This window comes from Schistocerca cancellata, chromosome 8 (assembly GCF_023864275.1).
Source record: "Schistocerca cancellata isolate TAMUIC-IGC-003103 chromosome 8, iqSchCanc2.1, whole genome shotgun sequence".
Lineage (NCBI taxonomy): Eukaryota > Metazoa > Arthropoda > Insecta > Orthoptera > Acrididae > Schistocerca > Schistocerca cancellata.
Genome location: NC_064633.1, coordinates 440,125,534 through 440,151,509, shown reverse-complemented (window position 1 = coordinate 440,151,509; position 25,976 = coordinate 440,125,534). Strand labels below are relative to the sequence as shown.

Genomic DNA, 25,976 nt, shown 5'->3' with positions numbered 1-25,976 from the left:
GGTGGCTCTGACACACCGGTGTCAATGTGTTCTTTTTTCCATTTCCAGGAGAGTACATGCAGCACATTCTATAATCAGAAGTTATACAGTAGGTTGTAGAATGTTGTGATCTGCGAAACCTAGACCCACAATTGTGAAGTTTATATTGTATACAGAAAGGAATGAAACAGTTACAGTGATTAAGAAATTCACAAAGGCAAGCCTGATAATATGCAAGGATTTCACTGCTGAAAGATAAAAATTTTGAATAACATTCGAATTTAGGTTACATAGCATGTGAACGAGAGTTGACAGGATAATGGTGTGTATAAAGGCTGAAAGAAAGCAGCTCAAATGAGCTCTAAAACCTGTGTATTAGGAGCTACAAACTTGTCTATTCATGCAGTCAGTAGTTCTACTAGTGTGTCTGTATTGTTACTGTAGAAAATATTTGGCCATCACTTTCAACTCATTTCAACAAACTCCGCTAGATGTATCAGAATATCGATATCCATGTGTTTCTCCTAATGAATGTGGATACCTGGCTTAAGAAAGCATGCTCTCCAGTTCCCTAAATATAGGCTCCACTGCTGTCCAGACTACTCACATCCATTAGTAATGAAGACAAAAAAGTCAAATATATGTCATAAATATCAAATCCCTGGAAATATGCCGAATGTGCGTTCTCTACAGACCTCTGAAAGTAGGTGGGATAGCCTGTTTCAAAATTGTATCTTTCAAAATTAGATTTGACTTAGGAGCATACAAATAATGCTAGGAAAACTAACATAAACTTTCTGCCCCTTCACTGTGAAATTCAAGTGTGTAATTTCTTCTTCAAATGTAACAAAATTTCAGCTAGCACTTATCCATAATGCAGCCTATAGTGCAGCCACCATAGATGTATTTGCTACAAAATCCACAAGCAAAGAAATTCATATCTGGAATATCAGTTTACTAAAATATGCAATTGTGCCAACATACAGAGACTTGTAAGTGTATCAGTGTGCCTGAAGTTGCAGTGGAGGCTCAAGAGATAATTTTGAAGATGACTTCCATACCATTCCTGAAAGTGAAAGACCAACTCCATGATTTACTGTCAAACTAACTTTATTACACAATAAATATAGTCCCCTAAAGACCAGAAAACTGAAGGAAAAAGCTGCACCTTGGCTAATGGAAGAGCGAAAAAGGTTCGAGACGCTGCACATCAGGCTTACAAATGACCTCCTACCTTTGAAAATAAAACTGATTACAACCAGAAAGCAGAGAGACTCAATCAATCTGAGCAAAACCATAACTGAGACATGCCAATACACTGATCTGAAACATAAAGACGTGATGCTGTATCGAAAAGCTTGTGTGATCAAGGGAAGAGTAGGCAAAGTAGAAGCTGCAACTGATTCCATTGTCATAACCAAATAACTAAACCAGTACTTGACTTTAGCAACAACCTTCACTGAAATGTAAATAAAACATAGACTTAGCAACAACCTTCACTGAAATGTAAATAAAACATAGACTCGCTGATTATTTTGCAGAGGTAAATGGTAGTAGTGGCGAAAAATTCTTTCTTGAGCTGACAACGCTGTGGAAAAATCCTTCAGCGTAGCATTTACTGTACAGGACAGTGTCACAGTCCAAATGATCAAGCTTATTGTTGACCCACTACTGCTCACAATAACTACTGCTCCCTAGACCTTGGAACTCTTGCCTGGACAACACAGCAGAAACACTCGTTCCTATCAGGATCCAAGCACTAGAGATTTGATTGCTAAGAAGAATAGCTGGGTACATTCTGATTGGAGAGTGAATGTAGACATCAGAGAAGAACTGAGAGTGGAAAACATAAATGAGAAGATTGAAGAATACTGGAAGGAATATGCCACAAGAATGGGAGACGACAGATTACCAAAATTTGTGATAATTATTATCCAGTGAACACAAGATGCTGAGGAAGACTGAGGAAAATTGACAGTTTCAACCAAAAGAGCGTATTGTTATTGTTGAGTACTTTGTAGTTGTTTCCAACATACTGTAGTGGTTTAGATGAAATTGAGACGAATAATTTGATGTAGGACACTTGGCCTATCAAGTCAGGAAGCTACCGCAAACTGGCTTACCTGTACCTCAATGCATGCACGTTGCCCAAGATTTTCCGTATTCCTTCACTCTCTTCGTGCAACCTGTAAGTCCTGAAGAAAAAATGAGTAGGACCATTTTAAAAGAAATTTAATGTAGTTTAATTTTATACTGTAACAAGTTTTCGCTTGAGGCCGCAGATTTTGTATTATTCAAGAAAAATGCACAAAAATAACTTTAAATATTTTCCATCTCAGAAACCGTTTCAAATAGGGCATATGTCCCTATTTAATTTTTTTCTTCAGATGATCGTTCCTGTCATATCTCAGAATATTGACAACTTATCCTGTGATAATGTTTATGCATGGACTAACATGTATAGTAGAAGACTATCATGTATAGTAGAATAATTATGTGTTATACATACAGTTATATTTAGTATCCTATCCCAAAGTAATTAAAACCTTCATAAAGGCTACCAACACACCAACAGCAGCAACTATAAATGCAACAGACATAGAAAAAGACATAATAGGACACCTAACAGGAACACTCACACAACAAAAAAACAGAAGAGCAACAACACAAGATGACGACTAGAACAAATCAAACAAGGATACAAAGAATAAAAAACTGAACTTGGATGGAGAGGTGCTCAGTCAAGAAAGCGAGTTGCAAGATGTATCATTGTACCAAGAGCACAGAAAATGGAGTGATGCTTCAAGTCGGCGTGTGGTCTGTTCCGTGTGATCTTGTCTGCGAGAGCTATTTGCCTTGCCAGGGAGCAGTGAGCTAGCTTGCAATTTGATCCAGAATAGTGGTGGTGACTAGTGAGCTAGAGATCTATCTTGCAGTCTGATTCCTGAGAGTGATGGGAAGAGCAGTGAGCTAGTGAGACTGCCTAGAATGTGATCGGTGAGGGTGGTGGGGAGTCTGAGCTGTTGGGAGGGTAGTGATGCCTGGATTGTTTTGTGATATGCTCCATGCGCATGGTGGCTGAAGACTGCAGTTTTATGATCACTGGCAGCACATTCAGAGTGCGGTGCTAAGTCAAAGGATAGGAAGTAACAACTCACTCAAAAGTATGTAAATGTTTATTGAACTTCGGAAATTTGAGATATTCTTTTGAACTCAAGAGCGGAAACATTATGCTGGAAGTGTTTTCTGCCTTAATGTACTGTACTGAAGCACTGGTGTTTCATTTGCTCCACTAGCTGCATGGTCAATGTGGGGGACTGTACAGAAAAGGTGCTCAGGTTTGATTCCCAGTTAGGCCAAAGATTTTTTTCCCCACTCTGACACTGGGTAAAGAGTTATGTTTACTTTCATATCATCATAATTAGTATTACTGTTGAGATGCCTGAATGGGTACTGCCTACCAGCCAATAAATTGGGGAGGGAGGAAACAGAGCTTTCTTTCTATTCTGTTTTCATTGAAGAGAAAAGCTTTATGTACTAGTTAGATGTGCAAATTCACATGTGCACATGGTGTATAGCTTGGGAAACATTTTCTTAAGGATATGGGGTGGGATTCCGTTGCAGTAGCCTAGTGTCAAATTTTCATCCTGCTCATTACAGCCACCAGAGGTTCATTTTGAAATCAAATGAGCTACCATTAATTTTTTTCTGAATCATCCAGCATTCACTTTTTAGAAAGATCTGGCTCTTTGAATCAATTCAGGGGCAGAGTGCCCATCTCAAGTACTTTACCGTTCCCCATTCATACCCTGATCTCCCTCTCCCTCTGCCCCAACATTGTCCTCAGCCCCACCACCAGATTGCTTCTCCCATCATGTGCAGTTGCTCACAGTCTGGCCTTGCCAGACGGAGACAGTGGTCATGTGTGTGTGAGCTGCATTTATGTGAATATGTGTGTGTGTGTGTGTGTGTGTGTGTGTGTGTGTGTGTGTGTGTGTGTGTGTGTGTGTGTCTTGTCTATTTCATAAGAAGGCCTTCTGGCCGAAAGCTTACGTGTGCTAAGAGTACCAATTTCAGGCACTGCTTCTCACTATTGACAACACAGTGGCCGACGACTGAGAGCGGCAGCTTTTGTGTAGAGTTGTCAGTGCTAACAGACAGAAATCAATGTACGACGAATGTATTCTTTAGGAAAATGCAGTGAAACTTGGTGTTAATAGGCTGTGGCAGCAGACGACTGTGATTGCATTTGCTAACAGCATGACATAGCCTGCAGGACCTGTCCTGGGCTCATGACCATATTGGTTAGACCCTAGATGACTGGAAAACTGTGTACCAGTCAGACGCATCCCAATTTCAGATAGTAAGAGCTGATGACAGCGTGTGGCGCACAAAGCCATTGACCCAAGTTTTCGACAAGCCACTGTGCAAGCTAGTAGTGGCTCCATAATGATGTGGGCTGTGTTTACATGGACCACTGAATGGAAATGGTTATGTTCGGCTACTTGGACACCTTTTGCATCCATTCAGGGTCTTCATGTTCCCAAAAAAAAAAAAAAAAAGAAAACAGTGCATTTTTTATGGACGACAGTACGCCATGTCACCCGGCCACAATTATTTGCGACTTGTTTGAAGAACATTCTGCAAAACGCGAGCAAATGCTTTGGCCACCCAGATTTCCCAACATGAATTCCATCGTACATTTACAGGACATAATGAGGGGGTCAGTTTGTGCCAAGATCCTACGCCAGCAAGACTCTCGCAATTGTGGGCAGCCATAGAGGCAGCGTGGCTCAGTATTTCTGCAGGGATCTTCTAATGACTTGTTGAGTCCATACTGCATCGAGTTGCTGCACCAGCCTGGACAGGAGGTGGTTCAATGTGATATTAGGATGTATCCCAGGACTTTCGTTACCTCAGTGTACATTTAATAATTGAGTTATACATAACTTTGAATGCTGTAGGTTCTTTGGTTCTGGTTTATAGACAATGAGCATAAAGTTCGTGATTGCAATAAAAAGTCTTGAATACTGGTACACTGATGTAAGTCTCTGAATATTAGTCATGTTTAGTAGTGTTGTGGTACGTTGAAGTGTTGTCCTCACTGCGGTCTTCTGTACTAATGTGTGTAAGTCTATAGATGCACTGAGTCCAGTTGAAGCTTTGCATTGTGGCTACTTAAAAAGATGTGCCTCCCCTAAATTGACTGCTGGAAGAGTGAGCTCGGCCAGCAGAACATGCTGGCAGGAGGTTTTGAAAGTGCCATCTCCTGCATAGGTTTGACTTAGCAGGGCGAGCCAGGTTCGGTCAAAGAAGATGCTATTGATACCGCATGCTGTACCCTCTGAACACCTTTCATCCTTTTGTGCAGCCGCTATACCTGCCCCTTGCCATGACCGTGATAGTGTATATTTGGGTGCCTGTGTGGCTGCACATGTGAATGTATTTACTTTTATTAGAGAAAGATCAAGAGCTCGAAAGCTGGTGTGATTACTGTTTTCTGTTACGTGTGTCTGTACATCGTGCATTGATCCAATGTAGGTTAGTGGGTGGTTGCCTTTGCCGTTGCCATACTCTACATATGTACAGAAGTGCATACATATTATATTACTGTTTACAAATATACTTATTACAATATTTGAATCAGTATGTTATTGTTGCTTTACAATATTCCTTTCAAGTTGTGTGTATAATTGGTTCTTTGTTAAAAATAGTGAAACCATAATTCTGCATTTTGAGTATTGTCTCATTTTATTTTCTTAGACTTACCACAACAAGCTGGTATCATAGGAACTTCAGTGGCTATGCCAGTTGTATCATCCGTCCCTACTGTTTTTACTGGGCAGCAAGTTCAGCAAGCAGGTGTGTTGAGAAAATTTTCCGTTCTATGTTTTTTCACTCTTATTTGTTTCTATTTCTTCCTGATTTGTTATTTAGCTGCTGAATGAAAAACTCTACAACTCAGCATGCTATTGGATAGACTACTTTCATTTGCTTGTAATTTTAAATAATTAAAGTTTAATGACTACAAGGACGATTCAAAGCTTTACTTGCTTCCATTACTTATATTGCTGTACTTAAGGATAGAATGTGTTACAGGCAGAGGAGAAAGAAATTGATAAATGCATACGCTGATGAGCCAGAACATTATCATCACCTGCTTAAACTGTGTTGGTCCGCCTTTGGAATGCAGTAGAGCAGTGCTTCTGTATGGTATGGATTTAACAAGTCATTGCTGAGTTTCCGGAAGTATGTGGCATCAGATGGCTACACATAGGTCACACAATTCCAAGATGGAATGTAACAATATATGAAAAGGATAGTTGCTACTCGCCCTATAGCGGAAATGCTGAGTCACATAAAGGCACAAGAAAAAGACTGTCAGAAAGTTAGCTTTCAAACAAGGCCTTTGTGAAAAGTAGACAACACACACACACACACACACACACACACACACACACACACACACACACTCGTGCAAGTGCAACTAACAAACACCTGACCACAGTCTCTGCCAGCTAGAGCCGGCTCTAGTGTGTTATTTGCATTTATGTAAGTGTGTGCATGTGAGTATGTTGTCTACTTTTGACAAAAGACTTGCTGGCTAAAACATAACTTCCCGACAGTCATTTTGTTGTGCATTTCTGCGAGTCAGCATCTCTGCTATATGGTGAGGAGCAACTATCCTTTTCATATATTGTCATACAATTCCTGATAGGTATGGGGCGGTGGGTGCGAACTCCGTGCCTGGTAGCACCTGATGTGTATTCCATCACATTTAGCTCAGGTGAATTTGATAACCCAAGACATTCATGTGTCATCACTATTGTACTTCTGAAATCAGTGTAGCGTGGACCTGGCCTTGTGTCATGGATAGATATCCTGCTGAAAGGTGCCATTGCTGTCAGAGAAGACATTAAGTATGAAGGGATGCAATAATTTTATTGTAGTCCACTGTTGTTAGTGTATCTTGGATTACTACCAGAGGTCACAAGGAAATCCAGGCAAATGTCATCCATAGAATAACATTGCCCCTGCTGGTCTGCGTCCATGGCACGGTGCACTTTTCGATTAGCCTTTTGTACATAGACACAACCATTGACATTATGTAAGTAATTCAACTGAGCAAGCGACATGATTTCATTGTACCATGGACCAGTTATCCTATGTGCACTGCAGTCGTAATTAACAGTGTCTTTGGGTCAACATGGGGCATCTACGGAAGAGGTAGAAGGATAGTGAAACTACCACTTTGTACTAAATGGTTGGACGTCCATGACTTTGCAGAATGTGGGATTCAGCGGCTTGTCTCTTCTGTTAAGTAGAGTAGATGGTTCTGTGCGGCATTTCTGCCGAAAAAGCAAAACTGGTGCACGCACAAGTGTTTCGGAGCATACTGTTCACTGTACATCGTTCAACATGGAGGTCCACAGCAGACCATCCCGATGTGTTCACATGTTGACCCAACAGCATGGTCAGTTACGATTGCAGTGGGCATGGGACCATCAGGATTCAACTGTCGATCAATGGAAATGTGTCGGCTCTTTGGGTGATCGCATTTTTGGTACACTAGGTCGATGGTAGTCTCCATAAATGCCATCAACATTGTGCAAGGTGGCTTGAAACGTGTTGTGTGCCATGGACGTAGGTTGGTGGAAACGGAATTATGCTATGGGAAGACATTCTCCTGCACTTGCATGGTACCTGTTGTAGTTGTGAAAGACACATTGCCATCTGCGAACCACCTGCATCCCCTAATGCTTGATGTCTTCTCTGACAGGGAAGTCATCTTTCAGCAGTATAATTGTCTCAGAACCAGAACTGTGAGGTTTTAGGTGCGTTACAATGAACTCACTTTGATGTCTCAGCAACCAAATTTGACTGATGTAAATCCTACACAACCCTTCTTAATTGCTATTGGGCGCCATCGCCATATAAGCAAATCAGTGGCCCTTTATTCATGTGAATTACATGACCTGAGCATACCTCCACATACCTACCAACAGACTGTTGGATCCCTAATAAGCAGAATCAGTGATGTATTTCATTCCATAGACAGACAAAGCAGGTGGTCATAATGTTTTGGCTCATCAGTGTGTGTGTGTGTGTGTGTGTGTGTGTGTGTGTGTGTGTGTGTGTTTCGACATTTGGATGTTAATTATGAATTTTGTTCGTTGGATATATTATTGAGCTGCCATGTACAAACACAAAAGGTGGACTTACTATTGAGAAGCATGTTCATAAGTTACAAACAAAAAGCAAAATTGAGCATCAATGGATCAAAGTATGGCCAGTTGTACACAGCCATCCTTTCCTGGAGCTCGTGAAGTATTTCCCACTTAAAAGAAATGCTTTCACAAATTACTAATAAAAATAGCGAGAGCTTTGTTGAATTTGCTATGTTTCCATGTTGTTGTTGTGGTCTTCAGTCCTGAGACTGGTTTGATGCAGCTCTCCATGCTACTCTGTCCTTTGCAAGCTTCTTCATCTCCCAGTACCTACTGCAACCTACATCCTTCTGAATCTGCTTAGTGTATTCATCTCTTGGTCTCCCTCTACGATTTTTACCCTCCACGCTGCCCTCCAATATTAAATTGGTGATCCCTTGATGCCTCAGAACATGTCCTTCCAACCGATCTCTTCTTCTAGTCAAGTTGTGCCACAAACTTCTCTTCTCCCCAATCCTATTCAATACCTCCTCATTAGTTATGTGATCTACCCATCTAATCTTAAGCATTCTTCTGTAGCACCACATTTCAAAAGCTTCTATTCTCTTCTTGTCCAAACTATTTATCGTCCATGTTTCACTTCCATACATGGCTACACTCCATACAAATACTTTCAGGAACAACTTCCTGACACTTAAATCTATACTCGATGTTAACAAATTTCTCTTCTTCAGAAACGCTTTCCTTGCCATTGCCAGTCTACATTTAATATCCTCTCTACTTCGACCATCATCAGTTATTTTGCTCCCCGAATAGCAAAACTCCTTTACTACTTTAGGTGTCTCATTTCCTAATCTAATTCCCTCAGCATCACCCGACTTAATTCGACTACATTCCATTATCCTCGTTTTGCTTTTGTTGATGTTCATCTTATATCCTGCTTTCAAGACACGGTCCATTCCGTTCACCTGCTCTTCCAAGTCCTTTGCTGTTTCTGACAGAATTTCAATGTCATCGGCAAACCTCAACATTTTTATTACTTCTCCATGGATTTTAATACCTACTCCGAATTTTTCTTTTGTTTCCTTTACTGCTTGCTCAATATACAGATTGAATAACATCGGGGACAGGCTACAACCCTGTCTCACTCCCTTCCCAACCGCTGCTTCCCTTTCGTGTCCCTCGACTCTTATAACTGCCATCTGGTTTCTGTGCAAATTGTAAATAGCCTTTTGCTCCCTGTATTTTACCCCTGCCACCTTCAGAATTTGAAAGGGAGTATTCCAGTCAATATTGTCGAAAGCTTTCTCTACGTCTACAAATACGAGAAATATAGGTTTGCCTTTCCTTAATCTATTTTCTAAGATAAGTCGTAGGGTCAGTATTGCCTCATGTGTTCCAACAATTCTACGGAATCCAAACTGATCTTCCTCGAGATCGGCTTCTACCAGTTTTTCCATTCGTCTGTAAAGAATTTGTGTTAGTATTTTGCAGCCGTGGCTTATTAAACTGATAGTTCCGTAATTTTCACATCTGTCAACACCTGCTTTCTTTGGGATTGGAATTATTATATTCTTCTTGAAGTCTGAGGGTATTTCCCCTGTCTCATACATCTTGCTCACCAGATGGTAGAGTTTTGTTAAGCATGGCTCTCCCAAGGCTGTCAGTAGTTCTAATGGAATGTTGTCTACTCCCGGGGCCTTGTTTTGACTTAGGTCTTTCAGTGCTCTGTCAAACTCTTCACGCAGTATTGTGTCTCCCATTTCATCTTCATCTAAATCCTCTTCAATTTCCATAATATTGTCCTCAAGTACATCACCCTTGTATAGACCCTCTATATACTCCTTCCACCTTTCTGCTTTCCCTTCTTTGCTTAGAACTGGGTTTCCATCTGAGCTCTTGATATTCATACAAGTGGTTCTCTTATCTCCAAAGGTCTCTTGTATTTTCCTGTAGGCAGTATCTATCTTACCCTCTACATCCTTACATTTGTCCTCTAGCCATCCCTGCTTAGCCATTTTTCACTTCCTGTCAATCTCATTTTTGAGACGTTTGTATTCCTTTTTGCCTGCTTCCTTTCTGCATTTTTATATTTTCTCCTTTCATCAATTAAATTCAGTACTTCTTCTGTTACCCAAGGATTTCTACTAGACCTTGTCTTTTTACCTACTTTATCCTCTGCTGCCTTCACTGCCTCATCCCTCAAAGCTACCCAGTCTTCTTCTACTGTATTTCTTTCCCCCAATCTTGTCACTCGTTCCCTTATGCTCTCCCTGAAACTCTGTACAACTTCTGGTTTAGTCAGTTTATCCAGCTCCCATCTCCTTAAATTCCCACCTTTTTGCAGTTTCTTCAGTTTTAATTTACAGTTCATAACCAATAGATTGAGGTCAGAGTCCACATCTGCCCCTGGAAATGTCTTACAATTTAAAACCTGGTTCCTAAATCTCTGTCTTACCATTACATAATGTATCTGAAACCTGTCAGTATCTCCAGGGTTCTTCCATGTATACAACCTTCTTTTATGATTCTTGAACAAAGTGTTAGCTATGATTAAGTTGTGCTATTTTTCCATAGTATATGTATTATTCATTTGTCATCATCCTTTTATAGAGAAGTCACATTACCATACTACCAGAGTCTAAGAAACTAATTGTACATGAAGCTTTGAAACAAGTTTCATGAAATAGACCCTACAGGTGTAGTGATTTACATACAACAGTGATCTAGTGCACCAGTTTCACTGTATCTCCTTGATATAAATAGCATGTGTAGTGACACTTCCAAATTATAAAAATTACCCTAAAATGAGCCATATCCTAGATAACTGCAATCACACTTATGCAGTGAAATGGTCTATTCTGCAACACATTAAACAGATACTTTAATGACTTATCTGAACAATCCACTCAATTATAAACATATTTGATCATTTCTTAATATATTGAGGCTTATACATAAAAAACATATGCAAGGTGTTTCAAAAAGGACTTTACAACTTCAAAAATTCATATAAATTTATTGAAAGAAGATATAAAGCTGGGTTTAGTGTTACTTTGTAGGGAAACACATCAAGTTTTTTTACCTTAAACTAAAGATGTTGCTTGTGTTACCCTGCACACATCCCATCAGAAGTCAATTTCTTCCCAAACTCACTGTAGCATTGCAGGTGTACCTTGTCATTGGCAGTGTAACTTCTTGCTCTAAGTTCAGGTATAGAAGCTGGCAAAGGAGGTACAAACATGATATCCTTGATGAATCCCCATAAAAAAGTCGAATGTTGTCAGGTCTGGGGAAAGTGGGGGCCATGCAATTGGCACATCATGGGCAATACATTGACCTGGAAAGCGGTCACTGAGAAAATCCCGGACACCATCTTGCATGAAGTAAACATTTCAGTCTTGGTCATCCTTGTCAATCAAAAATTGTTGTAACATATCCAGGTACACTATCCCACTGATGTTTCTCTCATGGAAAAGAAAAGGGCTATACACTTTGTTCTTGCTCAGTTCACAAAAAGTGTTCAGTTTAGGGCTACCACGAACCTGTTGCAATGTTTGATGTGGATTTTCACTGCTTCAAATTGTATAGTTGTGTGCTAACCTTGCAACTTAAGTGAAAAGTTAACTCATCAGAAAAGATGATTTTGTCCAAGAAATGTTCATTCTCATGTAATCGATTTATCATATCCGCAAACAAGTTCTTGCGAGCAATTTTATTAGTGTCTTTTATTGCTTGTACGATCATCAATCTGTATGGTTTCAAATGCAAATGATTTCTCAGCACATGCTGAACTGTCATATGTGGGGTTTGCAGTTTGCGAGATGCGTGCCTGGTTGATGTCATAGGGCTGTTGGCAAAACGTTGTCTCACTCACTCAATGACGCCGTCAGATGTGCTTAGACAACCTGAATTTTTCCCATGTCTTATCAAGCACCCTGTTTCTATAAAACGTTTATGCCATTCAAAAATTGTAGGCCTACTAGGAGGGTCTTTAATGTACTTGGTACGGAAATTATGCTGAACTGTTGTCGCTGACTTCGATTCTTGAAACCAAAACACACAACTTGCATGCTTGGTTCCAGTGAAGGCAGCCATCTTTAACTGAACTGCAGCTAGCACTCCTTACAGTGCAGTTCGGCACTAGTGAACTACGCAAGACAAAACTTGATGTATTTGCCTACAAATTGACAGTACAGTCACCTCTGTAGGTACTGTGAATTAATTTACATGAATTTTTTCAAAGTTGTGAAGGCCTTTTTGAAACGTCTTGTATTGTTGGTCTATAACTAAAAAGGAACTACTGAGCTGACTTACAAGAGACTAACAGCCTTTGTCATTTGGTAATAAATAATTTTGGAACTTGCTGGGAAATGTAATTTTTTTTCCCGAAAGCAATTTTAACACCTGTATGCCTATCATTGCAGCAGTTTATCTTCCAATGATTAAAAGCGTGAAACTACAATTGACTGTATAATTTTGCTTATACTAATTATTTATTTTGAAGAAATGCTGAGACAGAGGGAATTAACATAAATAAAGGCCAGGTGGGTGGTGAGAACCAATGACATGTTGTAGTGCTAGTTCCCACCTGCGCGGTTCTGAGAAATTGGTGTCTGGGGGAAGAATCCAAATGGTGCGTGTGGTGAAACAGGCACAGAGATGACCTCTGAAATTTTCCTGGTGTATTTCTTCCTCCAGTAATTTTTGAGTTTGCAGCCGGATCCCATTAACATTCTGCCACAATATTTTGGCCCAGAGACGTCTGGCCACCCTCAGGTGAGTAGACGAAATGCTGAAGAGACCTGATGCAGTCATGGTATTTATAGCGAATTTCGTGCACGCAAATCATTCCGGCAATGTATGGCACATGCGATAGGAAGTGACATGCACAAGGCACCGAAGTTATGTGTGCTGCCCTCAGTCGTGAAGTAAGCACAAACTAATCACTGAGTATCGACTCAGCATGTCGATTCCGTTGTGACTGAATGATTTTAATAATAGGATTCCAATTTTTATCATTTTTTATTCATTAAATTATTGGCAAGACGTATTTCCACGTTTTCTTTTATTACAGAGACCCAGAAGCTGGAAATCGGTGCTAAAATTTTGATATTATTGTATTCCATTGGATGTCCTATGGAAATGCAATGTTCTGCCACTGCTGATTTTAAAGGTTGCCACAGACAGGTGTGTCTTTCATGTTCTACACAGTGTTGCTGAACCTTTCGTGTCACCTGACCTATATATGCAGAGCCACACTCACAGGGAATTGTAAATCGTCTATAATGGATCCAACTAAGGCTCTGCTCTTTGCTGGTGAATGGAAGATGACATTGATATTATGCTTCCTAAGCAATCAGTCTATTTTAGAACACGTTCCCAGCATACAGAAGGAATGGAGTAGATTTATAGTCATCAGTCTCCTCAGAGCGTTGCTTCTTGTTATTATAATTGTGCATGGCATTCTGTATTTGACGTGAAGTATAGCTATTCTCTTTAGAAACCTTTTCCAAATGCACTAATTCTTTATGAAGACCATCAGCATCCGAAATTACATGCGCCTGATGAATTTAAGTACTGAGAACATCGGCAGTTTGAACATACTCTCTCCTCAACTTATTTTTTATTTAATAACGAATTTTTTGAACAAACTGATGGTGTCGCCATGGGGAGTCCCTTGTCTCCTGTGGTGGTCAATCTTTTTATGGAAGACTTTGAGGAGAAAGCTCTTGAGTCCGCCGTCTTAAAGCCTATTGTTTTCTGGCAGTACGTAGATGATACTTTTGTTGTATGACCTCAGGGCAGGCAAGAAGTGGAGAAGTTCCTTTGTCATTTAAACACTTTACATGAGAACATCAAGTTTACTATGGAAATTGAGAAAGATGGGACTTTACCCTTTGTAGACGTGTTAGTATGCCATAAGAATGATGGGTCTTGGGACATTCGGTGTACAGAAAACCCACACATACAGATCTATATCTTCAGGTGTCCAGCTGCCATCACCCCATACAAACTGCCAGTGTTCTCAGTACTTTAATTCATCGGCCACATGTAATTTTGGATACTGATAGCCTTCATGAAGAATTATTGCATCTGGAAAAGGTTTTTAAAGAGAATGTCTATACTTCGCCTCAAATACGGAAGGCCATGCACAATTATAATAACAAGAAGCAACGCTCTGAGGAGACTGATGACAACTATAAATGAACTCTGTGTTCCTTCCATATGCCAGGAACGTGTCTTCTAAAATAGGCAAATTGCTTAGGAAGAATAGTATCAATGTCATCATCTGTCCACCATCAAAGAGCAGGGCCTTAGTTGGATCTATTAAAGATGATTTGCAATTGAGGAAGGCGGGTGTTTATAAAATTCCCTGTGAGTGTGGCTCTGCATATATAGGTCAGACGACACGAACAGTTCAGTAACGCTGTGTAGAACGTGAAAGACACAATCATCTGCGGCAACATTTAAAATCGGCAGTGGCAGAACATTGCATTTCCATGGGACGTTCAATGGCATACAATAATACAAAAATTTTAGCACCAGTTTCCAGCTTCTGGGACTCTGTAATTAAAGAATCCATGGAAATACATCTTGCCAATAATTTAATGAATTGTGAGAACCGCTTTCAGCTTGATAAAAATTGGAATCCTATTATTAAAATTATGCAGTCACAACGAAATTGGCATGCTCAGTCAATACTCAGCGATTAGTTTGTCCTTGCTTCACTACTGAGGGCAGCACACACAACTTGGATGCCTCGTGCATGCCACCTCGTAAGACGTGCCGTAAACTGCCAGTACGATTCGCATACGTGGAATATGCTATAAATACCATGACTGCATCAAGTCTCTTCAGTACTTTGTTTACTCACTTGAGGATGGCCAGATGTCTCTGGGACAAAATGTCATGGCAGAACGTTGATGGGATCCGGCTGCGAACCCGAAAATTACTGGAAGGCACCGAAATCATGACTGTCATGTTGTACAGCATGCTCTGCAGCAGGATATTGTGTATGCACCCTCTGCCTATTCCCATTCATCCTGAAGTGATTACTGGGTGGTAGTCATACTGCTCTAAAAGGCTGAACAGTGTTTATTTTTGCATGCCTACCACCCAGTTATCAATCAGGATGAATGGACGTAGGCATAGGGTGTATAAAGACAACACATGATATCCTGTTGCAAAGCATGCTGTACAGCATGACAGTCATGTTTTTGGTGCCTGTTTCACCACACTTGCCATCTGGATTCTACCCTCAGACACAAGTTTCTCAGAACTCTGTAGATGGGAAGTAGCACTACAATATGTCCTTGGTTCTCACCACCCACCTGGCCTTAATTTACGTTAAGTCTTTCCATCACAGCATTTTTTCACAGTAACTACTCCTTTCTTCACACCATTTTAGTTTTCTACCTCTTCCATTTTTTGACTCATCTATTTTTTGCCATCCCACCCCCCACCTTTGTTACATACAATTCACTTAACTTTTCACTCTTATTAACTCATGCATGATGTTCTAGTAGTAATCTCTGTCTTACATATTACCCTGTCTTCCACCTTTAAGCTCTCAGGTTTTCAAATCTCATCTGGTGCAGTCCCAAACAATTGGTCTTTCCTTCTCAGCCCGTCTGTAAGTCTCCCTTGACCTGGGGCTCTGGGTGACTTTTCTGAACTATTCCCCTTTCCTTAAACCTCTTCAGTCCTTTTCCTTCACCTGTCTTCCTTCCACTTCAACTCTTCTGCCAGAAGAAGGAGCCACTGGTTCCGAAAGCTTGTAAAAGTTAAATTCCTTGTTTGTTTGTGTTTGTGTTTGTGTGTGTGTGTGTGTGTGTGTGTTTTCCCCTGCCACCACTTGGTGAGTAGATGTTTTGTCTATCCATTTACATTGTATTGATTACACTGTATTGATTATTTTTGTTGTTATAATTATTTATTTAGTTTTTATGGTGACCCAGCTCTGATCGATATAGGAAGTCATGACTATCAGTACTCCAAACAATATTCTGCACATAGTAAAGAAGCCTGCTTTCGCTAACTCGAAGTGAAATAGCAGCCTGAAAGTGAGGCATTTAGGGCATGCTGCTGGATTGGACAGAGATCAGTGTTCATCATGGTCTATAGTTAAGCACGTTTGTTTCAGTTGAAGGGCTGAAAGCAGTGAACTGTGGTTGGTGTGTTTTTGATCTTGGCCACAACTCAATCTTCCAAAAATGTTAGATAATGTTCAGATCTTTTTGGGTAGGCCACTCCAAAGATTCCACTTCACTTTCTTCAAAGCATGAAGCTGTTGGAAAAAGTATTATTACACATATGACATTGTACTGTTTACCTCAAGTGCAGATAAAGTTGAACATTGAATGGAAGGGCTTAATAGAGCGACTTTGAAACAAGTCATTAAAATATAGGACAATACGCCTGAGGTGATAACTGACACAGTGAAAAGAAAATTACAAATCGACATTGAATTTATATAATCAGTTGATGAGTTCCAGTGTTTAGAACAGGTGAAGGTGTCTGGATGGACGGAAATAGAAATAAACAGAAGAGTAAAAGTGGTCTGAAATGCTTTTAGAAAATTAAATAGGGTTTTTAGCATTAACCTTATGATGTGCATAAATAGGAAACCTTACAGTGTACATTATCAGTTTTCGCTTATGGCACCGAGACATGGAGATTTAATGTGAAAACCATTTAAAATTTATAGGTTGCTCAGTTAACAGTGGAAAAATGCAAATTGAAGTTGCTAGGACAGAAGGAGAACAAATAAATTGCTCAGGGAACATTCTCCTTTCCTTTCTTGATCATTTCCTTATCAGTCTTCACAACAGTCTATATGTTTATATTCAGAGTTGCAGCAATTTGTAGATTACCTTGTTAATCGTGGCAGTGAGCCACCATTAAGGTTTTCACTCTCAACCTTGGCACATAACACACAAACCATTTCTCTCAGCTGACCTCATACAGTGGTTCCCTAGCCAAGAGAATGACATCGAACTTTTCCACTTATAACGTTCAAAAAGCTTCCTTCAGACATGGTTCAGCACCACACAAGTAAAGCAAAAATTCTGGCAAAAAAAAAAAAAAAAAAAAAAAAAAAAAAAAAAAAAAAAAAAAAAAACAGAATCACAGGGTGCAATGAATAATCATACAGAACAACAAGCTGTCTGAAACAGAAGCAAGTGAGAAGTGTTTTGGTGGTGGGGTTAATGTATAAGGGGCATTCAAAAAGAAACGAGCTGGAGAAATATTTACAGAAACCAGTACCTGTATGTTAGAAGTATTGACCCTGGCTGTTGAGACACTTGTCCCACTGTGACACAAGGTAGCGAATGGCTAGCTCATAAAATTCCCGGGGCTGTGATATTAACCAGTTCTGCACGCACAGCTGGAAGTTGGCATCCAAGGTGAATCATTTGCCACCACTCGTGTCAGGAAAGCATTCCCTTCCTGAGTAAAGTGCTGCAGATGAGCAAGATAGTGGGCCATTCAACATGCTTCCTGGTGTGGTTGAAGACCAGGGGGCACCCTTTGGGCACACACTTTGCACATGTGCATTTGTTCCTTCATGATGGTGTGAACACTACCGACACTCAACCCGACGATGCCGGCTACAGCTTTCACTGTCAATCAGCGGTCCTGGGTAATGAGTGCTCCAGATTGTGCATCATTGGCTAATGACACCCATCCTTCCCGCAAGCGCTTGTGCTATGCCTTGACCCTTGCAAAGGACATGCAGTATTCGCCATACGCTTGTGACATTCGTCGATGAATGTCCATTCCTCCTACTCCTTCCGCTGTCAGAAAACGAGCAACACCTCTTTGCTCTTCTTTTGACGCCTCTATGTCACTGTTTGCAATGTGACTGGCAGCGTTGGACAATTGATGCATGCTGCTGCTAGCTGTGTATAGTCAAGAGACGTGCACGAATGCCCTCTAGTGACGGGCTGTGGACTTCCACACTCTGGTAGGAACCAAACCTCGTTACACATGCCACTATATTACCCTCCTGTCACTGGTTTGCGCATTCCATTTCTTTTTGAATGCCCCGTATAATTATTAAACATGGTGGTTACTGCAGCTACACGTCTCGTGGGAATGGCAGAATGCTTGTTGTGCCTCCCCCTTGGACCTCACTTCACTACTTGATACATAGCTGCCAGTCCTAAAGTGATTTGAGCAGATTATAGTAATTTGATGTGTGGAATTTGTCTGCAGGCTTCATGTAAGTATTAAAGATGTAATCTCCACGTAACAGCTGTAAATATTTTTATTCATTGTGATTACAGTTTCAGGTGTTGCTCAGTTTTAAGCAGAAATCACAAATGGCGGACATTCAAAACTGCAATAGCAATACATAACAGCTTTGGCAGTTATAAGTGGAAACTACTATATTTAAGAAAAAAGTAACAAAAATAGTGCAGTGTTCCGATTAGGGGTTAACGTGAGAGACATATTTTAAAATGTGAAAGAATTATCTGCATTGAGCAGTGTTACAGCATGAACTGTAAAGTTATCGCATTTGAAAATTAATATCCAAATAACTACCCATTTCCTGTTGCAGGTGACATCTATTCCTATTTTTGTTTTGTTTTCTCCGTTATTGAAATTAAAGCTGAAGTTAATTTTTGGGAAATATTTTAACATTTTTTAATGCCTTTTGAGAAGTTTGCAAGAAATATACCTTTTTGCATGAATATCTCTTTTGTGCAGTTGGACAGTTGAGTGGTCCACCTCCTCCAATAATGGGTGTGCCACCACCACACTTAAACCAGCAGATGATTCAGTCACAGCAACAGCAGCAGCATATGTTGTCACAACAGCAGCAACCTCCACCAACATCACAACCACAGCAGCAACAACCACATCCACAACCTCATTTACCACCAGTTCAAGTGCAACTTCCTCCACCTGGCCTACATATTCCGACACATCAAGGTCCACTTGTCCCGCCCCAACAGCATACCACGCAGCAGCAGCAGCAGCAACAACATCTACAGGTATGATTTTGTTGTGTTGCATAAAAGAAGATAGTCATTTCATGAATAGAGAGCAGAAAGTAGATTGAAAGTTTTGTTATTTATACAAGATAAAATTCATTTGTACTCACTTTCATTTCTTCCCTATAAAGTGGAATCCAGATTATCTTACCTAGTAAACATCACATTTACACTTATGTGTAGTTTACACGGAGATACTATGTTGTGAAACTTAAGTTTCAAACCTTCTGGATGGAAAAATATGTAAAATTAGGGATATACATATATATAAAGGATTGGTGTGAACAGTTAACACCAGCTTTCAAGCTCTTGCTCTTTTTATAGTAGGCATACACACACACACACACACACACACACACATATTCCGTTTTGAGATCTTCTAACTTTTTTTACAGAAAACTGTCAGTCAGCATTTCAGTAAATGTGACATGAAGTGTGGGTCACTGACAAACTGGTTGGTTTATAGACAGTTAGGGTATGCACAAGTGCTTGATGGACGTTGATTATAATCATTGTGAGAATAAAGTGTGACTCATTGTTGTATTTGAGACAGTTCTTCGTAATATTAACATTGAAGGATTCATGATGTCGGTGTTACCAAGAAAAATATATCATGGAACAAATAATATAATTGATAAAGATCCCTGCCTGCAATTTGAAAATGCTTAGCTCTGAGGGATGAGGATGAAGTAGTGAAGGCAGCAGAGGATCAAGTAGGTAAAAAGACGAGGGCTAGTAGAAATCCTTGGGTAACAGAAAAAATATTGAATTTAATTGATGAAAGGAGAAAATATAAAAATGCAGTAAATGAAGCAGGCAAAAAGGAATACAAACGTCTCAAAAATGAGATCGACAGGAAGTGCAAAATGGCTAAGCAGGGATGGCTAGAGGACAAATGTAAGGATGTAGAGGCTTATCTCACTAGGGGTAAGATAGATACGGCCTACAGGAAAATTAGAGAGACCTTTGGAGAAAAGAGAACCACTTGTATGAATATCAAGAGCTCAGAGGGAAACCCAGTTCTAAGCAAAGAAGGGAAAGCAGAAAGGTGGAAGGAGTATATAGAGGGTCTATACAAGGGCGACGTACTTGAGGACAATATTCTGGAAGTGGAAGAGAATGTAGACAAAGACAAAATGGGAGATAGGATACTGCGTGAAGAGTTTGACAGAGCACTGAAAGACCTGAGTCGAAACAAGGCTCCAGGAGTAGACAACATTCCATTAGAACTACTGACGGCCTTGGGAGAGCCAGTCCTGACAAAACACTACCATCTGGTGAGCAAGATGTATGAGACAGGCAAAATACCCTCAGACTTCAAGAAGAATATAATAATTCCAATCCCAAAGAAAGCAGGTGTTGACAGATGTGAAAATTACTGAACTATCAGTTTAATAAGCCACAGCTGCAAAATACTAACACGAATTCTTTACAGACGAATGGAAAAACTAGTAGAAGCCAACCTTGGGGAAGATGAGTTTGGATTCCATAGAAATATTGGAACACATGAGGCAATACTGACCTTCGACTTATCTTAGAAGAAAGATTAAGGAAAGGCAAACCTACATTTCTAGCATTTGTAGACTTAGAGAAAGTGTTTGACAATGTTGACTGAAATACTCTTTTTCAAATTCTAAGGGTGGCAGGGGTAAAATACAGGGAGTGAAAGGCTGTTTACAATTTGTACAGAAACCAGATGGCAGAGTCGAGGGACATGAAAGGGAAGCAGCGGTTGGGAAGGGAGTGAGACAGGGTTGTAGTCTGTCCCCGATCTTATTCAATCTGTATATTGAGCAAGCAGTAAAGGAAACAAAAGAAAAATTCGGAGTAGGTATTAAAATCCATGGAGAAGAAGTAAAAACTTTGAGGTTCATCTATGATATTGTAATTCTGTCACAGACAGCAAAGGACTTGGAAGAGCAGTTGAATGGAATGGACAGTGTCTTGAAAGCAGGATATAAGATGAACATTAACAAAAGGAAAATGAGGATAATGGAATGTAGTCGAATTAAGTTGGGTGATGCTGAGGGAATTAGATTAGGAAATGAGACCCTTAAAGTAGTAAAGGAATTTTGCTATTCGGGGAGCAAAATAACTGATGATGGTCGAAGTAGAGAGGATATAAAATGTAGACTGGCAATGGGAAGGAAATCATTTCTGAAGAAGAGAAATTTGTTAACATCGAGTATAGATTTAAGTGTCAGGAAGTCGTTTCTGAAAGTATTTGTATGGAGTGTAGCCATGTATGGAAGTGAAACATGGACAATAAATAGTTTGGACAAGAAGAGAATAGAAGCTTCGAAATGTGGTGCTACAGAAAAATTCTGAAGATTAGATGAGTAGATCACATAACTAATTAGGAGGTATTGAATAGAATTGGGGAGAAGAGGAGTTTGTGGCACAACTTGACAAGAAGAAGGGACCCGTTGGTAGGACATGTTCTGAGGCATCAAGAGATCACAAATTTAGCATTGGAGGGCAGTGTGGAGGGTAAAAATCATAGAGGGAGACCAAGAGATGAATACACTAAGCAGATTCAGAAGGACGTAGGTTGCAGTAAGTACTGGGAGATGAAGAAACTTGCACAGGATAGAGTAGCATGGAGAGCTGCATCAAACCAGTCTCAGGACTGAAGACCACAACAACAACAACAACAACAACAACAATGTATGTGCTCCGACGTCAGCGGGAAGTGATCCTGAAGATACTGGTGAAATAGGAAGCTTCAGTAAAAGCACAGGTGTCCAAATACAGAAGTTACCAAAAGAATACAATGTGAAGATAATAGCAAAAATGCAAAATTCAGAATTTAATATGTTTGAAGTGAAGAGCTTTGTTAGCTGAAAGCTGGAGGAAAGAAACTTCCAAAGTAAATAGCATCACAAATACCTGAAAAAAGATGGCCAGTGATGGAGTTTGGAATGCATTATGGATATTGTTGAGATAACTGATTTTCACTTGCCAAAATAAGTGTAATACAATCTGCAGTTTCAATTCCAGTCCTAATGCTTCTTGCATTCAGTATGTTAATTCCATAATGCACTTAAACTCTGTTAAGAAGATGCATGAAGTGTTCTGTTATCATTCTTCGATTTACAAAGCAGTTTCTGAGTCTTCCAGTTATTCTTTCAACAAGGTCATGGAACACCAGAGCTGATGTCTTCTCTTCAACCATTCATGAATCCAAATATCTTCGTTCCTTCTCTTTTCTTCTGATTTAAACAAACATGAACTCTGTGCCACTGCTAATCTAGCCATCCAATTTTCATTTCTAATAATGACAATAATGCTTCAAAACTTATGAAATGTGGAAACTGTAGTGTACTGATATTTCTGTGTTGACAGCCATTTATGGAACTACTTGTGCAACACTGCTTTCAAGAAATGAGTATCATAACATAGTGTCTCCATGTAATTAATAGAGGTTTTGGTAATTAATAGAGTGCCATAATTTACATATACTGTTGTTACTATATGGTGAATTTTATGGCTGAAGCATTTGCAACCAAAGAGACTGGGGAGATAAAGGAGCACACTTACATCAATTTCTCATTATCATACATTTTGCTTTTAACTTTCTACATAACTAAAAGCTAATTTAGATAGTATTGGCTGAAAGGAGTATCGGAAAACTTAATGTATGCTGTTGTTCTCCCCATATTTTAAAAACCATCTTTTTTTATCTTTATGAAACTGAAGAGTTTAACCTAAGAAATTGTGACTGTATGTCTCAGTAAGAGAGGGCTACACGAATCACAATACATGAGGGGTGACTACTGTACTTGAAGCTGTGACATGATATGTTACTTAAGTTCTCCAAATTACTGCTGTATGATTTAAAAGATATAATATCTTCTATTAAAACAACTGTAGCATTTTATGTATCTTTCTGTTGTGCTAATTATCTTTTTCTACAATTGTGGTATTGGATATTTGTGATTTCACAAGGAAAGTATTTGGGCTCGAACACACACATTTACTCCACAACCTCCACTCTCCCTTAAAGGTCCCTTATTGCATGGGTGATATCAGCAAACCTCTGCAGTTGTCCATTAGAGGCTGCTGAATATGCCCTGTTGAATTCGACCTTCACCTGCTGCCACACCAGTTGTGACCAGTACAGGGTGCTCTGTGTAATTAAAGTTGCGATTTGTGAAGTTATATATGTGGTGAAGTATCAGATGGGTCAGCAACTGGTAATCAACCCTGCTAATGTACTGCAGTAGACTGAAGTTACGATGAACTCTTCATTGTGAAGATGGTATTGATGTGGAAAATGAATTATTCACATGTTTTCTGGTATCTGTTATAGCGCAAAATTATTACCACTCATTAGAAACTGTTGTACACTAACTCACAATTATGATGCTATTGACAATGATGACAAACATTTCACTGCAAGCAGTAGTGATATGGCAAGTTCAAGAAGGAGCTGTGGAAGCAATGACAATGAATTGCATCCTTATCCTGACAAGAAATTTAAACTCGTAAACATTATCTTGATGTTTAATGACAACACACTAGACAGTGTATAAGATGATTACCATGTCAGAGTTCCAGCATATATGACAAGCTCGTGTAAAGATACCCTAAACTGAAGGTTAAAAGCAATATTAAAAGAGTACTAGACTAAGAGACAAAGAAAAGAGATGTGAATACAGTTTTCAAGGGAAATATTACGCTGCAGTTCAGTTTCGTTAAGCAGCATGTAATGGCAAAAAGGTAAGGATAATGAAGAAAATGGTGATTCAAAAAACTCAGACATTTGTTGCTGAAGCCAATGCACATATCATGACATAAAACATCCTAATGGGTTCTTTATGGAACTGTGACCAGGGACAGTTCAACTGTGAGCTGTATTCCGAAAGAAGGCTATCCATGAAAGGAGAGAGAGACTATTTCGATGTTGCAGTCAGTTAACAGTGCAACACAAAGCTACATTATCAATGTTGCTATATCAGTGGCTGGACAATCAGTAGATGAACTCTGTATATGCTTCCTAGAACAAAATGGAAAGCTTGGACCTTGTATGTCAAGGGAAATAGGTGAACGATGCATTCCAAATGTCTTTACAGATGTGTATGTGGGAAGATGATGAAAGAACATCTTAAGATGTTTGCATTTATTGTTAAGATATCTGCATTGCATGTGGTTTCTGCAGTGACATCTGCTATGATATCTAGTGTGTGTTTGCAGAATCTTGGAGAAATAAATCACTCATCAGCACATTTAGAGGTACATAATGGTCCTATAACCAAAATTTCACATAGATATGTTCATGCAAAAGCAAATACTTTCCTTGTTGGTGAATTCTTAATGTATGTAGCACTGACACTATCATAGGATTGTGTTAGTGAAACTTTCAAAAATGGAAAAAAGTATATTAATTTTATGCTAATGTTTTGGTAGTGATGGTATGTAAGCTTTAACAGCAACACAGCCGTGTAAGTTGCTTTCATGAAGGCCCTGTTCAACATGTGGAATTTGTGAATTTTTAAATATTTACCATTTCAGATATTGTAAGCAGGAGAAAGCTGCTAAAAGCAGTTAGTGCTTTTGTTTTTATTAATATAATTATTATTTCTAATAGCTATACTACTACTACTCCTACTACTAGTACTACTACTACTACTACTACTACTAATAATAATAATAATAATAATATTCTGGCAGTGAAGGTGCTTATAATCCAGGAATTTAGGCGTCTGATTTGTTTTGATTTGTATGTGCCATGCTACTTCATAATTAATGCATGCTCTGATTCAAGTTCAAGAAACAGTATCTTTGCTTATTATTTTTTTGTGAATTTTCACATGTTTTCATATGTCACAGTTTTCATCAGTGAAAATACTTATAATGTTTGAATACAAAGTTTTGTAATTTAGTGCAGCTGATATGAGGCTGGTGGGGGTGAGGAGATCAAGATAGCATGGTAAAGGTTATGAAATAGTTGCTGAAGTCTGACATGTCAAGCTCAGTAGCATACTCTGCCATTAGGCATTTAACTACACTCTAGGCCACAGTTAAGAGATGGTCATTTGTTGGAACTGGTTTATAATTTGTGATGGGACTGATATAGGCTGTACTGAGTGGTTCCTTAGGACTGGTCTTATACCTTCATTTTCCACTAGGGTGTGTCTTATGTATCACTGCATGGTAGGAGGATGTATTTCAGAGAGCCATGTTTCATCATTCATAAGTAATAATTTTAGTTCAAAATACATCTTTGTGGTCATATAATTTCGTAAGATTTGCATATGTGTTTTGTGTTATAATTGTCGTCCCTATTTTGGTGTCTCACAGGAGACATATGCTAATGTCTCAGGTTTTCCTGTTGGATTGTGCCGATAGAGGTGTCATAGTACAGTTTTAACATAATACATTGTCACAGACATCACAACCAACCTCAGCCTGCTTATTGCCTGGGCCATAATGCACCATACTGAATTCACAGCCAGTGCAGAACTTCTGATATGAACATACCAGATGAGCATTGGACATCACAAACTAAATTTCAACCATATTTGTTTGTACTTAATTAAGATCAAACTTTGACAGTATTTTTTATCACAGTCTTTATCCTACTTTACATCTAGAATTTTGCCCCACCAGTTACTTTATGATTGACAGAAGAGGGTGGGTACAGTTACTACTCACCATGTTTTCTGTTCTGTTCATGGATGCTGCATGGAAAGGCTGATTGTCTATATTCTTCGGTGTGCTGTCTAATGTTTCCAGTTTTGTTGCTCTGTTTCATAAATGATATGTGTTTTGAGGAAGTATACACTCCTTAGAATTTTTAGAGAAACTCTATTCTGTATGTAGT

The 25,976-nt window shown here is 39.4% G+C and overlaps 1 protein-coding gene across 7 annotated transcripts in view; it reads left to right on the top strand.

Moving 5' to 3' along the window:
• LOC126095316 (transcription factor SPT20 homolog) overlaps window positions 1-25,976 on the top strand; it is a 280,707-nt gene that overhangs the window by 148,086 nt on the left and 106,645 nt on the right. For all 7 annotated transcript variants that reach the window (XR_007521955.1, XM_049910117.1, XM_049910116.1 and 4 more), the window contains 2 exons: window positions 5,743-5,841; window positions 18,864-19,150. Coding sequence is in view for 6 of the 7 variants with exons in the window: in XM_049910117.1 (XP_049766074.1) it covers window positions 5,743-5,841; window positions 18,864-19,150 (386 nt within the window). In the remaining variant the exon portion in view is untranslated. The remainder of the gene's footprint in view (window positions 1-5,742; window positions 5,842-18,863; window positions 19,151-25,976) is intronic.